Source organism: Anthonomus grandis, chromosome 16 (genome assembly GCF_022605725.1).
Source record: "Anthonomus grandis grandis chromosome 16, icAntGran1.3, whole genome shotgun sequence".
Taxonomy (NCBI): Eukaryota; Metazoa; Arthropoda; class Insecta; order Coleoptera; family Curculionidae; genus Anthonomus; species Anthonomus grandis.
Genome location: NC_065561.1, coordinates 5,109,987 through 5,124,868, shown reverse-complemented (window position 1 = coordinate 5,124,868; position 14,882 = coordinate 5,109,987). Strand labels below are relative to the sequence as shown.

The 14,882-nt window shown below is 23.0% G+C and overlaps 1 protein-coding gene across 1 annotated transcript in view; it reads left to right on the top strand.

Moving 5' to 3' along the window:
- The window catches only part of LOC126745950 (uncharacterized), a 99,000-nt gene that overhangs the window by 40,378 nt on the left and 43,740 nt on the right, over positions 1 to 14,882 (top strand). Inside the window, exons 2-3 of the mRNA XM_050454012.1 lie at positions 2,515 to 2,565; positions 11,124 to 11,174. Of these exons, the coding sequence (XP_050309969.1) occupies positions 2,515 to 2,565; positions 11,124 to 11,174 (102 nt within the window). The remainder of the gene's footprint in view (positions 1 to 2,514; positions 2,566 to 11,123; positions 11,175 to 14,882) is intronic.

Below are 14,882 nucleotides of genomic sequence, written 5' to 3'. Positions count from 1 at the left end.
GCAACACTTGACTAGACTGAACTAGGCGTCGAATATCACCGGACTAACCGACGGCTGGCAGGGGACCGGCAATAAGACAGGTATACCAAATAAGCTCGCACATGCGCAAGAAAAATAGGTCCCGGCTTTGTCCCTTCTCGGTGGTTTGTTTTTCTCTGAAAATAGAACATTTAATCCCTATAACATTGTCCGATTTGACTCCACTTTAATTTTTGAAGTTCATTTGATTTACTGTAAATTGCTTTTAAAATTTTTCTGATGTATGGTTCTTTAAAAAAATAGTCATATCTCACTCTATTACGGTTATCTATTATTCGAATATATTATTAAATTGGTATTTAGGGTATACAAGATGACCCATATGACCCTTTTTAAGTTTTGGACATAACCAGGGTTTAACCAAGATTTAAGCCCTATAGCATTGTCCGATTTGACTCCAATTTAATTTTTGAAGTTCATTTGATGTACTGTAAATTGCTTTTAAAATTTTTCTGATGTATTGTTCTTCAAAAAAATAGTGATATCTCCTGTATTACTAATATCTATTATTCGATTATAATTTAAATTTAGTATTTTGCATATACAAGATAGCTAAATGATCTTTTTTAAGGTTTGAACATAACCAGAATTAGGAAAATATTATAATTAATAACATTAACTCTTGTTCCGATTTAATTTTAATATAATTTTTGATATAATTTGTTTAACCCAAAATAATTTTTAAGAATATTTTGATGTATTGTGTTTTAAGAAAAATAGTCCATATCTCACTCTATTACTGTTATCTATTATTCAAATATAATTTAAAATTAGTATTTCGCATATACAAGCTAGCCAAATGATCTTTTTTATGGTTTGAACATAACCAGAATTAAGAAAATACGATAAATAATAGCGTTAGCTATTGTTCCGATTTAATTTTAATTTAATTTTTAGATATAATTTGTTTAACCTTAAATCATTTTTAAAAATATATTGAAGTATTGTGTTTTAAAAAAATACTTATATCTCACTCTATTACGGTTATCTATTATTCGAAGATAATATTAAATTGGTATTTAGGGTATACAAGATGACCCAAACGATCCTTTTTAAGTTTTGACATAACCAGGGTTAAAAAAATAGAACATTTAATCCCTATAGCATTGGCCGATTTGACTCCAATTTAATTTTTGAAGTTCATTTGATTTACTGTAAATTGCTTTTAAAATTTTTCTGATGTATTGTTCTTTAAAAAAATTGTCATATCTCACTGTATTAGTAATATCCATTATTCGATTATAATTTAAATTTAGTATTTTGCATATACAAGATAGCTAAATGATCTTTTTTAAGGTTTGAACATAACCAGATTTAAGAAAATATGATAATTAATAGCATTAACTCTTGTTCCGATTTAATTTTCATTTAATTTTTCGATATAATTTGTTTAACCCTAAATAGTTTTTAAAAATATTTTGATGTATTTTGTTATAAAAAAATACTCATATTTCACTCTATTACGGTTACCTATTGTTCGAATATAATATTAAATTGGTATTTAGGTTAAACAAGATGACCCAAATGATCCTTTTTAAGTTTTGGACATAACCAGAATAAAGAAAATCGATAACTATTAGCTATAGCTATTGTTCCGATTTGATTGTAATTTAATATTTAGATATAATTTGTTTAACCCTAAATGATTTTAAAAAATATTTTGAAATATTGTGTTTTAAATAAAAATATTCATCTTTCACTCTAATATGGTTATCTACTATTCGAATATAATTTAAAATTGGAATTTAGGTTATACAAGATGACCCAGATGATTCTTTTTTCGTTTTGGACATAACCAGGGTTAAGAAAATAGAACAATTAATTCCTATAGCATTGTCCGATTTTACTCCAATTTAATTTTTGAAGTTCATTTGATGTACTGTAAATCGCTTTTAAATTTTTTTGATGTATTGTTTAAAAAAAAAATAGTCATATCTTACTCTATTATGGTTATCTATTATTCGAATGTAATTTAAATTTGGTATTTAGGTTCTGCAAGATGACTCAAATGATTATTTTTACGTTTTGGCCATATAACCAGGGTTAAGAAAATAGAACGAATAATCCCTATAGCATTGTCCGATTTGACTCCAATTTAATTTTTGGAAGTTCATTTGATGTACTGTAAATTGCTTTTAAAATTTCTTTGATGTATTGTTCTTTAAAAAAATAGTCATATATTACTCTATTACGGTTATCTATTATTCGAATATAATTTAAAATTGGTATATAGGTTATACAATATGACCCAAATGATCATTTTTAAGTTTTGGACATAACCAGGATAAAGAAAATCGATAACTATTAGCTATTGCTATTGCTCCGATTTGATTTTAATTTAATATTTAGATATAATTTGTTTAACCCTAAATGATTTTTTAAAATATTTTGATCCATTGTGTTTTAAAAAAATAGCCATATCTCACTCTATTACGGTTACCTATTATTCGAATATAATTTAAAATTGGTTTTTAGGTTGTACAAGATGACGCAGATGATTCTTTTTACGTTTTGGATATAATCAGGGTAAGAAAATAGAATAATTAATCAAATTAATTTTTGAAGTTCATTTGATGTACTGCAAATTGCTTTTAAAATTTTTCTGTTTTGTTTTTTAAAAAATTAGTCATGTCTCACTCTATTACTAAAATCTATTATTCGAATATAATTTAGATTTAGTATTTCGCATACACAAGATAGCCAAATGATCTTTTTTACTGTTTCAACATAACCAGAATTAAGAAAATATGATAATTAATATCGTTAGCTCTTGTTCCGATTTAATTTTAATTTAATTTTTAGATATAATTTGTTTTACCCAAAATAATTTTTTTAAATATTTTGATCCATTGTGTTTTAAAAATATACTCATTTCTCACTCTATTACGGTTATCTATTATTCGAATATAATTAAAAATTATTATATCCCATATACAAGCTAGCCAAATGATCTTTTTTACTGTTTGAACATAACCAGAATTAAGAAAATATGATAATTAGTAGCGTTAACTCTTGTTCCGATTTAATTTTAATTTAATTTTTAGATATAACTTGTTTAACCCAAAATAATTTTTACAAATATTTTGATGTATTGTGTTTTAAAAAAATACTCATATCTCACTCTATTACGGTTATCTATTATTCGAATATAATATTAAATTGGTATTTAGGTTATACAAGATGACCCAAATGATCCTTTTTAAGTTTTGGACATAACCAGGGTTAAGAAAATAGAACCATTAATCCCTATAGCATTGTTCGATTTGACTCCAATTTAATTTTTGAAGTTCATTTCATGTACTGTAAATTATATTTAAAATTTTTCTAATGAATTGTTTAAAAAAAAAATAATTATATCTCACTCAATTACGGTTATCTATTATTCAAATATAATTTAAAATTAATATTTAGGTTTTTCAAGATGACCCAAATGCTCCTTTTTAAGTTTTGGACATAACCAGGGTTTAGAAAATAGAACAATTAATCCCTATAGCATTGTCCGATTTAATTCCTATCTCATTTTTGAAGTTCATTTGATGTACTGTAAATTATTTTAAAAATTTTTCTGATGTATTGTTTTTAAAAAAAAAATAATCATATTTCACTCTATTACTGCTATCTATTATTCGAATATAATTTAAATTCACTTTTCATATAGAAGATAGCCAAATGATGTTTTTTACGGTTTGAACACAACCAGAGTTAAGAAAATATAATAACTAATAGCGTTAGCGATTGTTCTGATATGATTTTAATTTAATTTGTAGATATAAATTGTTTAAACCTAAATGATTTTTAAAAATATTTTGTTGTATTGTGTTTAAAAAAAATAGTCATATCTCACTCTATTACGGTTATCTATTATTCAAATTTATTTTAGAATTAATATTTAGGTTATACAAGAGGTCTCAAATGATCCTTTTTAAGTTTTGGACATAACCAGGTTTAAAAAAAAGGAACAATTAATCTCTATAGCATTGTCCGATTTGATTCCAATTTAATTTTTGAAGTTCATTTGATGTACTGTAAATTATTTTTAAAACTTTTCTGATGTATTGTTTTTAAAAAAAAAATAATCATATTTCACTCTATTACTGTTATCTATTATTCGAATATAATTTAAATTTAGTATTTCCCATCTGTGAGATAGCCAAATGATGTTTTTTACAATTTAAACACAACCAGAGTAAAGAAAATATAATAACTAATAGCGTTAGCGATTGTTCCGATATGATTTCAATTTCATTTCTAGATATAATTTGTTTAACACTAAATGATTTTTAAAAATATTTCGATGTATTGTATTTTAAAAAAAATAGTCATATCTCACTCTACTACGGTTATCTATTTAACAAATCTATTTGAATATTAATATTTAGATCATAAAGGATGACTAAACTGATCCTTTTTAAGTTTTGGACATAACCAGGATAAAGAAAATCGATTACTATTATTTATAGCTATTGTTCCGATTGGATTTCAATTTAATTTTTAGATATAATTTGTTTATCCCTAAATAATTTTTTAAAATATTTTGACGTATTGTGTTTTAAAAAAAATAGTTATATCTCTCTCAATTACGGTTATCTATTATTCAAATTTATTTTAAAATTAATATTTAGGTTATTCAAGATGACCTATATATTCCTTTTTAAGTTTTGGATATAACCAGGATAAAGAAAATCGATTACTATTACCTATAGCTATTGTTCCGATATGATTTCATTTAAATTTTTAGATATAATTTGATTAAACCTAAATGATTTTTAAAAATATTTTGATGTATTGTTTTTTAAAAAAAATAGTCATATCTCACTCTATTACGGTTATCTATCAAATTTATTGTAAAATTAATATTTAGGTTATACAAGAGGTCTTAAATGATCCTTTTTAAGTTTTGGACATAACCAGGTTTAAGAAAATAGAACAAATAATTATCATAACATTGTCCGATTTGATTCCAATTTAATTTTTGAAGTTCATTTGATGTACTGTAAATTATATTTAAAATTTTTCTTAAAAATTGTTTTTTAAAAAAATTATTATATCTCACTCTATTACTGTTATCTATTACTTGAATATAATTTAAATTTACTATTTCGCATATACGAGATAGCCAAATGATGTATTTTGCGGTTTAAACACAACCAGAGTTAAGAAAATTTAATTACTAATAGCGTTAGCGATTGTTCCGATATGATTTCAATTTAATTTTTAGATATAATTTGTTTAACCCTAAATGATTTTTAAAAATATTTCGATGTATTGTATTTTAAAAAAATAGTCATGTCTCACTCTAATACGGTTATCTATTTAACAAATCTATTTTAAAATTAATATTTAGATTATAAAAGATGACTAAAGTCCTTTTTAAGTTTTGGACATAACCAGGATAAAGAAAATCGATTACTATTACCTATAGCTATTGTTCCGATAGGATTTTAATTTAATTTTTAGATATCATTTGTTTATCCCTAAATAATTTTTTAAAATATTTTGATGTATTGTGTTTTAAAAAAATAGTCATATCTCTCTCAATTACGGTTATCTATTATTCAAATTTATTTTAATATTAATATTTAGATTATACAAGATGGCTCAACTAATCCTTTTTAAGTTTTGGACATAACCAGGATAAAGAAAATCGATAACTATTACCTATAGCTATTGTTCCGATATGATTTCAATTAAATTTTTAGATATAATTTGATTAAACCTAAATGATTTTTTAAATTATTTTGATGTATTGTGTTTAAAAAATATAGTCATATCTCACTGAATTACGGTTATCTATTACACAAATTTATTTTAAAATTAATATTTAGTTTATTCAAAATGACTCAAATGATCGCTCTTAAGTTTTGGACATAACCAGGGTTAAGAAAATAAAATAATTAATCTTTATAGCGTTGTCCGATTTGATTCCAATCTAATTTTTGAAGTTCATTTGATGTACTGTAAATTACTTTTAAAATTTTTCTGATGTATTGTTTTTTTTTAAAAATAATTATATTTCACTTTATTTCTGTTATCTATTATTCGAATATAATTTAAATTTAGTATTTCCCATCTACGAGATAGCCAAATGAAGTTTTTTACGTTTTGAGCACAACCAGAGTTAAGAAAATATAATAACTAATAGCGTCAGCGATTGTTCCGGTTTAATTTTAATTCAATTTTTAGATATAATTTGATTAAACCTAAATGATTTTTTAAAATATTTTGATGTATTGTGTTTTAAAAAAATAGTCATATCTCACTCTATTACGGTTATCTATTATTCAAATTTATTTTAAAATTTGTATTTAAATTATACAAGATGACTCAACTGATGCTTTTTAAGTTTTGGACATAACCAGGATAAAGAAAATCGATTACTACTACCTATCGCTATTGTTCCGATATAATTTCAATTTAATTTTTAGATATAAATTGTTTAACCCTAAATAATTTTTTTAAATATTTTTAGGTATTGATTTTTAAAAAAATTATTATATCTCACTCTATTACCGTTATCTATTATTCGAATATAATTTAAATTTGCTATTTCGCATATACAAGATAGCGATTGTTCCGATACGATTTCAATTTAATTTTTAGATATAATTTGATTAACCCTAAATAATTTTTTTAATTTTTTTGATGTATTGTGTTTAAAAAAAATAGTCATATCTCACTGAATTACGGTTGTCTATTATACAAATTTATTTTAAAATTAATATTTAGGTTATACAAGATGACTTAAATGATCCTTTTTAAGTTTTGGACATCACCAGGGTTAAGAAAATAGAAAAATTAATCATTATAGCATTGTCCGATTTGATTCCAATATAATTTTTGAAGTTCATTTGATCTACTGTAAATTACTTTTAAAATTTTTTTGATGTATTGTTTTAAAAAAAAATAATCATATTTCACTCCATTTCTGTTATATACTATTTGAATATAATTTAAATTTACTATTTCGTATATACGAGATAGCCAAATGATGTTTTTTACGGTTTGAACATAACCAGAGCTAAAAAAATATAATAACTAATAGCGTTAGCCATTGTTCCGATTTAATTTTAATTTAATTTTTAGATATAATTTGATTAACCCTATATGATTTTTTAGATTATTTTGATGTATTGTGTTTAAAAAAAAAGTCATATTTCACTCAATTACGGTTATCTATTATTCAAATTTATTTCAAAATTAATATTTAGGTTATACAAGATGACTCAAATGATCCTTTTTAAGTTTTGAACATATCCAGGGTTAAGAAAATAGAATAATTAATCTTTATAGCATTGTCCGATTTGATTCCAATCTAATTCTTGAAGTTCATTTGATGTACTGTAAATTACTTTTAAAATTTTTCTGATGTATTGTTTTTTTAAAAAAAAATATTATATTTCACTTTATTTCTGTTATCTATTATTCGAATATAATTTAAATTTACTATTTTGCATGTACAAGATAGCCAAATGATGTTTTTTACGGTTTGAACACAACCAGATTTAAGAAAATTCAATTACTAATAGCGTTAGCGATTGTTCCGATACGATTTCAATTTAATTTTTAGATATAATTTGATTAACCCTAAATAATTTTTTAAATTTTTTTGATGTATTGTGTTTAAAAAAAATAGTCATATCTCACTGAATTACGGTTATCTATTATTCGCATATAATTTAAATTTGCTATTTCGCATATACAAGATAGTCAAATGATGTTTTTTACGACTTGAAAACAACCAGAGTTAAGAAAATATAATAACTAATAGCGTTAGCGATTGTTCCGATTTCATTTTAATTTAATTTTTAGATTTGATTTGATTAACCCTAAATAATTTTTTAAATTATTTTGATGAATTGTGTTTAAAAAAATAATCATATCTCACTCAATTACGGTTATCTATTATTCAAATTTATTTTAAAATTAATATTTAGGTTCTACAAGATGACTCAAATTATCCTTTTTAAGTTTTGGACATAACCAGGGTTAAGAAAATAGAATAATTAATTATTATAGCATTGTCCGATTTGATTCCAATTTAATTTTTGAAGTTCATTTGATGCAATTACTTTTAACATTTTTTTGATGTATTGTTTAAAAACAAAAAATAATAATATTTCACTCCATTACTGTTATCTATTATTCGAATATAATTTAAATTTACTATTTCGTATATACGAGATAGCCAAATGATGTTTTTTACGGTTTGAACATAACCAGAGCTAAGAAAATATAATAATTAATAGCGTTAGCCATTGTTCCGATATAATTTCAATTTAATTTTTAGATATAAATTGTTTGACCCTAAATAATCTTATAAATATTTTTAGGTATTGATTATTAAAAACATTATTATATCTCACTCTATTACCGTTATCTATTATTCGCATATAATTTAAATTTGCTCTTTCGCATATACACGATAGCCAAATGATGTTTTTTACAGTTAGAACACAACCAGAGTTAAGAAAATTTAATAACTAATAGCGTTTGCGATTGTTCCGATTTCATTTTAATTTAATTTTTAGATCTAATTTGATTAACCCTAAATAATTTTTTAAACTATTTTGATGAATTGTGCTTAAAAATAGTCATATCTCACTCAATTACGGTTATCTATTATTCAAATTTATTTTAAAATTAATATTTAGGTTCTACAAGATGACTCAAATGATCCTTTTTAACTTTTGGACATAACCAGGGTTAAGAAAATAGAATAATTAATTATTATAGCATTGTCCGATTTGATTCCAATTTAATTTTTGAAGTTCATTTGATGCAATTACTTTTAACATTTTTTTGATGTATCGTTTAAAAAAAAAAATAATAATATTTCACTCCATTACTGTTATCTATTATTCGAATATAATTTAAATTTACTATTTCGTATATACGAGATAGCCAAATGATGTTTTTTACGGTTTGAACATAACCAGAGCTAAGAAAATATAATAATTAATAGCGTTAGCCATTGTTCCGATATAATTTCAATTTAATGTTTAGATATAAATTGTTTGACCCTAAATAATCTTATAAATATTTTTAGGTATTGATTATTAAAAAAATTATTATATCTCACTCTATTACCGTTATCTATTATTCGCATATAATTTAAATTTGCTCTTTCGCATATACACGATAGCCAAATGATGTTTTTTACAGTTAGAACACAACCAGAGTTAAGAAAATATAATAACTAATAGCGTTTGCGATTGTTCCGATTTCATTTTAATTTAATTTTTAGATCTAATTTGATTAACCCTAAATAATTTTTTAAACTATTTTGATGAATTGTGTTTAAAAATAGTCATATCTCACTCAATTACGGTTATCTATTATTCAAATTTATTTTAAAATTAATATTTAGGTTATACAAGATGACTCAAATGATCCTTTTTAAGTTTTGGACATAACCAGGGTTAAGAAAATAGAATAATTAATCATTATAACATTGTCCGATTTGATTCCAATATAATTTTTGAAGTTCATTTGATGTACTGTAAATTAATTTTAAAATTTTTTTGATGTATTTTTAAAAAAAAAAATCATATTTCACTTCATTACTGTTATCTATTATTCGAATATAATTTAAATTTACTATTTCGTATATACGAGATAGCCAAATGATGTTTTTTACGGTTTGAACATAACCACAGTTAAGAAAATATAATAACTAATAGCGTTAGCCATTGTTCCGATTTAATTTTAATTTAATTTTTAGATATAATTTGATTAACCCTAAATAATTTTTAAAATATTTTTATGTATTGTGTTTAAAAAAATAGTCATATCTCACTCAATTACTGTTATCTATTATTTAAATTTATTTCAAAATTAATATTTGGGTTATACAAGATGACTCAAATGATCCTTTTTAAGTTTTGGACATAACCAGGGTTAAGAAAATAGAATAATTAATCTTTATAGCATTGTCCGATTTGATCCCAATCTAATTTTTGGAGTTCATTTGATGTACTGTAAATTACTTTTAAAATTTTTCTGATGTATTGTTTTTTTAAAAAAAATAGTTATTTTTTTACTTTATATCTGTTATCTATTATTCGAATATAATTTAAATTTACTATTTCGCATATACATGATAGCCAAATGATGTTTTTTACGGTTTGAACACAACCAGAGTTAAGAAAATTCAATTACTAATAGCGTTAGCGATTGTTCCGATATGATTTCAATTTAATTTTTAGATATAATTTGTTTAACCCTAAATGATTTTAAAAAATATTTTGAAATATTGTGTTTTAAAAAAAATTTTCATCTTTCACTCTAATATGGTTATCTACTATTCGAATATAATTTAAAATTGGAATTTAGCTTATACAAGATGACCCAGATGATTCTTTTTTCGTTTTGGACATAACCAGGGTTAAGAAAATAGAACAATTAATTCCTATAGCATTGTCCGATTTTACTCCAATTTAATTTTTGAAGTTTATTTGATGTACTGTAAATTGCTTTTAAAATTTTTTTGATGTATTGTTTAAAAAAAAAAAGTCATATCTCACTCTATTACGATTATCTATTATTCGAATGTAATTTAAATTTGGTATTTAGGTTATGCAAGATGACTCAAATGATTATTTTTACGTTTTGGCCGCATAACCAGGGTTAAGAAAATAGAACGAGTAATCCCTATAGCATTGTCCGATTTGACTCCAATTTAATTTTTGAAGTTCATTTGATGTACTGTAAATTGCTTTTAAAATTTCCTTGATGTATTGTTCTTTAAAAAAATAGTCATATCTCACTCTATTACGGTTATCTATTATTCGAATATAATTTAAAATTGGTATATAGGTTATACAATATGACCCAAATGATCATTTTTAAGTTTTGGACATAACCAGGATAAAATTTTTCTGATGTATTTCTGATATACAGAAAATCGATAACTATTAGCTTTTGCTATTGCTCCGATTTGATTTTAATTTAATATTTAGATATAATTTGTTTAACCCTAAGTGATTGTTTAAAATATTTTGAAGTATTGTGTTTTCAAAAAATAGTCATATCTCACTCTATTACGGTTACCTATTATTCGAATATAATTTAAAATTGGTTTTTAGGTTGTACAAGATGACGCAGATGATTCTTTTTACGTTTTGGATATAATCAGGGTAAGAAAATAAAATAATTAATCAAATCAATTTTTGAAGTTCATTTGATGTACTGCTAATTGCTTTTAAAATTTTTCTGATGTTTTGTTTTTTAAAAAATTAGTCATATCTCACTCTATTACTAAAATCTATTATTAGAATATAATTTAGATTTAGTATTTCGCATACACAAGATAGCCAAATGATCTTTTCTACTGTTTCAACATAACCAGGATTAAGAAAATATGATAATTAATATCGCTAACTCTTGTTCCGTTTTAATTTTAATTTAATTTTTAGATATAATTTGTTTTACCCAAAATAATTTTTTTAAATATTTTGATCCATTGTATTTTAAAAAAATAATCTTTTCTCACTCTATTACGGTTATCTATTATTCGAATATAATATTAAATTGGTATTTAGGGATACAAGATGACCCATATGATCCTTTTTAAGTTTTGGACATAACCAGGGTTAAGAAAATAGATCATTTAATTCCTATAACATTAGCCGATCTGACTCCAATTTAATTTTTGAAGTTCATTTGATGTACTGTAAATTGCTTTTAAAATTTTTGTGATGTATTGTTTTTTAAAAAAAATAGTCCATAACTCACTCTATTACTGTTATCTATTATTCGAATATAATTAAAAATTATTATATGGCATATACAAGCTAGATAAATGATCTTTTTTACTGTTTGAACATAACTAGAATTAAGAAAATATGATAATTAATAGCGTTAACTCTTGTTCCGATTTAATTTTAATTTAATTTTTAGATACTTGTTTAACCCAAAATAATTTTTACAAATATTTTGATGTATTGTGTTTAAAAAAAATAGTCATATCTCACTCTATTACGGTTATCTATTATTCAAATTTATTTTAAAATTAATATTTAGGTTATACAAGAGGTCTCAAATGATCCTTTTTAAGTTTTGGACATAACCAGGTTTAAAAAAAAGGAACAATTAATCTCTATAGCATTGTCCGATTTGACTCCAATTTAATTTTTGAAGTTCATTTCATGTACTGTAAATTATATTTAAAATTTTTCTAATGAATTGTTTTTAAAAAAAATAATTATATCTCACTCTATTACTGTTATCTATTATTTGAATATAATTTAAATTCACTTTTTCGCATATAGAAGATAGCCAAATGATGTTTTTTACGGATTGAACACAACCAGAGTTAAGAAAATATAATAACTAATACCGTTAGCGATTGTTCCGATATGATTTCAGTTTAATTTTTAGATATAATTTGTTTAACCCTAAATAATTTTTTAAAATATTTTGATGTATTGTGTTTTAAAAAAATAGTATATCTCACTCAATTACGGTAATCTATTATTCAAATATAATTTTAAATTAATATTTAGGTTATACAAGATGACGCAAATGATCTTTTTTAAGTGTTGGACATAACCAGGGTTAAGAAAATAGAAAAATTAAATATTATAGCATGGTCCGATTTGATTCCAATTTAATCTTTGCAGTTTATTTGATGAACAGTAAATTATTTTTAAAATTTTTCTTATAAATTGTTTTTTAAAAAAATAATTATATCTCACTCTAATACTGTTATCTATTATTCGAATAGAATTTAAATTTACTATTTCCCATATACAAGATAGCCAAATGATGTTTTTTACGGTTTGAACACAACCAGAGTTAAGAAAATATAATAACTAATACCGTTAGCGATTGTTCCGATATGATTTTAGTTTAATTTTTAGATATAATTTGTTTAACCCTAAATAATTTTTTAAAATATTTTGATGTATTGTGTTTTAAAAAAATAATTATATCTCACTCTATTACTAATATCTATTATTCGAATATAATTTAAATTTACTATTTCGCATATACAAGATAGTCAAATGATGTTTTTTACGGTTTGAATACAACCAGAGTTAAGACAATTTAACAACTAATAGCGTTGGCGATTGTTCCGATTTAATTTTAATTCAATTTTTAGATATAATTTGATTAACCCTAAATGATTTTTAAAAATATTTTGAGGTATTGTGTTTTAAAAAAATAATCATATCTCACTCTATTATGGTTATCTATTATTCAAATGTATTTTAAAATTAATATTTAGGTTATACAAGATGACTCAAATGATCCTTTTTAAGTTTTGGACATAACCAGGGTTAAGAAAATAGAACAATTAATCATTATTGCATCGTCCGATTTGATTCCAATTTAATTTTTGAAGTTCATTTGATGTACTGTAAATTATTTTTAAAGTTTTTCTTATGAATTGTTTTTTAAAAAAATAATTATATCTCACTCTATTACTGTTATCTATTTGTCGAATATAATTTAAATTTACTATTTCGCATATACAAGATAGCCAAATGATGTTTTTTACGGTTTGAACACAACCAGAATTAAGAAAATATAATAACTAATAGCGTTAAAGATTGTTCCGATTTAATTTTAATTTAATTTTTATAATTGTTTTTTAAAAAAAATAATCATATCTTACCCTATTACTGTTATCTATTATTCGAATAGAATTTAAATTTACTATTTCCCATATACAAGATAGCCAATTGTTGTTTTTTACGTTTTGAACACAACCAGAGTTAAGAAAATGTAATAACTAATAGCGTTGGCGATTGTTCCGATTTAATTTTAATTCAATTTTTAGATATAATTTAATTAACCCTAAATGATTTTTAAAAATATTTTGATATATTGTTTTTAAAAATAGTTTTATGTATTGTGTTTAAAAAAAATAGACATATCTCACTCAATTACGGTTATCTATTATTCAAATTTATTTTAAAATTAATATTTAGGTTAGACAAGATGACTCAAATGATCCTTTTTAAGTTTTGGACATAACCAGGGTTAAGAAAATAGAACAATTAATCACTATTGCATTGTCCGATTTGATTCCAATTTAATTTTTGAAGTTCATTTGATGTACTGTAAATTATTTAAAAAAAATTTTTTATGAATTGTTTTTTAAAAAAATAATTATATCTCACTCTATTACTGTTATTTATTATTGGAATATAATTTACATTTACTATTTCGCATATACAAGATAGCCAAATGATGTTTTTTACTATATGAACACAACCAGAATTAAGAAAATATAATAACTAATAGCGTTAAAGATTGTTCCGATTTAATTTTAATTTAATTTTTAAAATTGTTTTTTAAAAAAATAATCATATCTTACCCTATTACTGTTATCTATTATTCGAATAGAATTTAAATTTACTATTTCCCATATACAAGATAGCCAATTGTTGTTTTTTACGGTTTGAAGACAACCAGAGTTAAAAAAATGTAATAACTAATAGCGTTGGCGATTGTTCCGATTTAATTTTAATTAAATTTTTAGATATAATTTGATTAACCCTAAATGATTTTTAAAAATAGTTTTATGTATTATCTTTTAAAAAAATAGTCATATCTCACTCAATTAGGGTTATCTATTATTCAAATTTATTTTAAAAGTAATATTTAGGTTAGACAAGATGACTCAAATGATCCTTTTTAAGTTTTGGATATAACCAGGGTTAAGAAAATAGAACAAATAATCATTATAGCATTGTCCGATTTGATTCCAATTTAATCTTTAAAGTGCGATTGATGGACTGTTAATTATTTTTAAAATTTTTCTTATGAATTGTTTTTTAAAAAAAATATTATATCTCACTCTATTACTGTTATCTATTATTCGAATAGAATTTAAA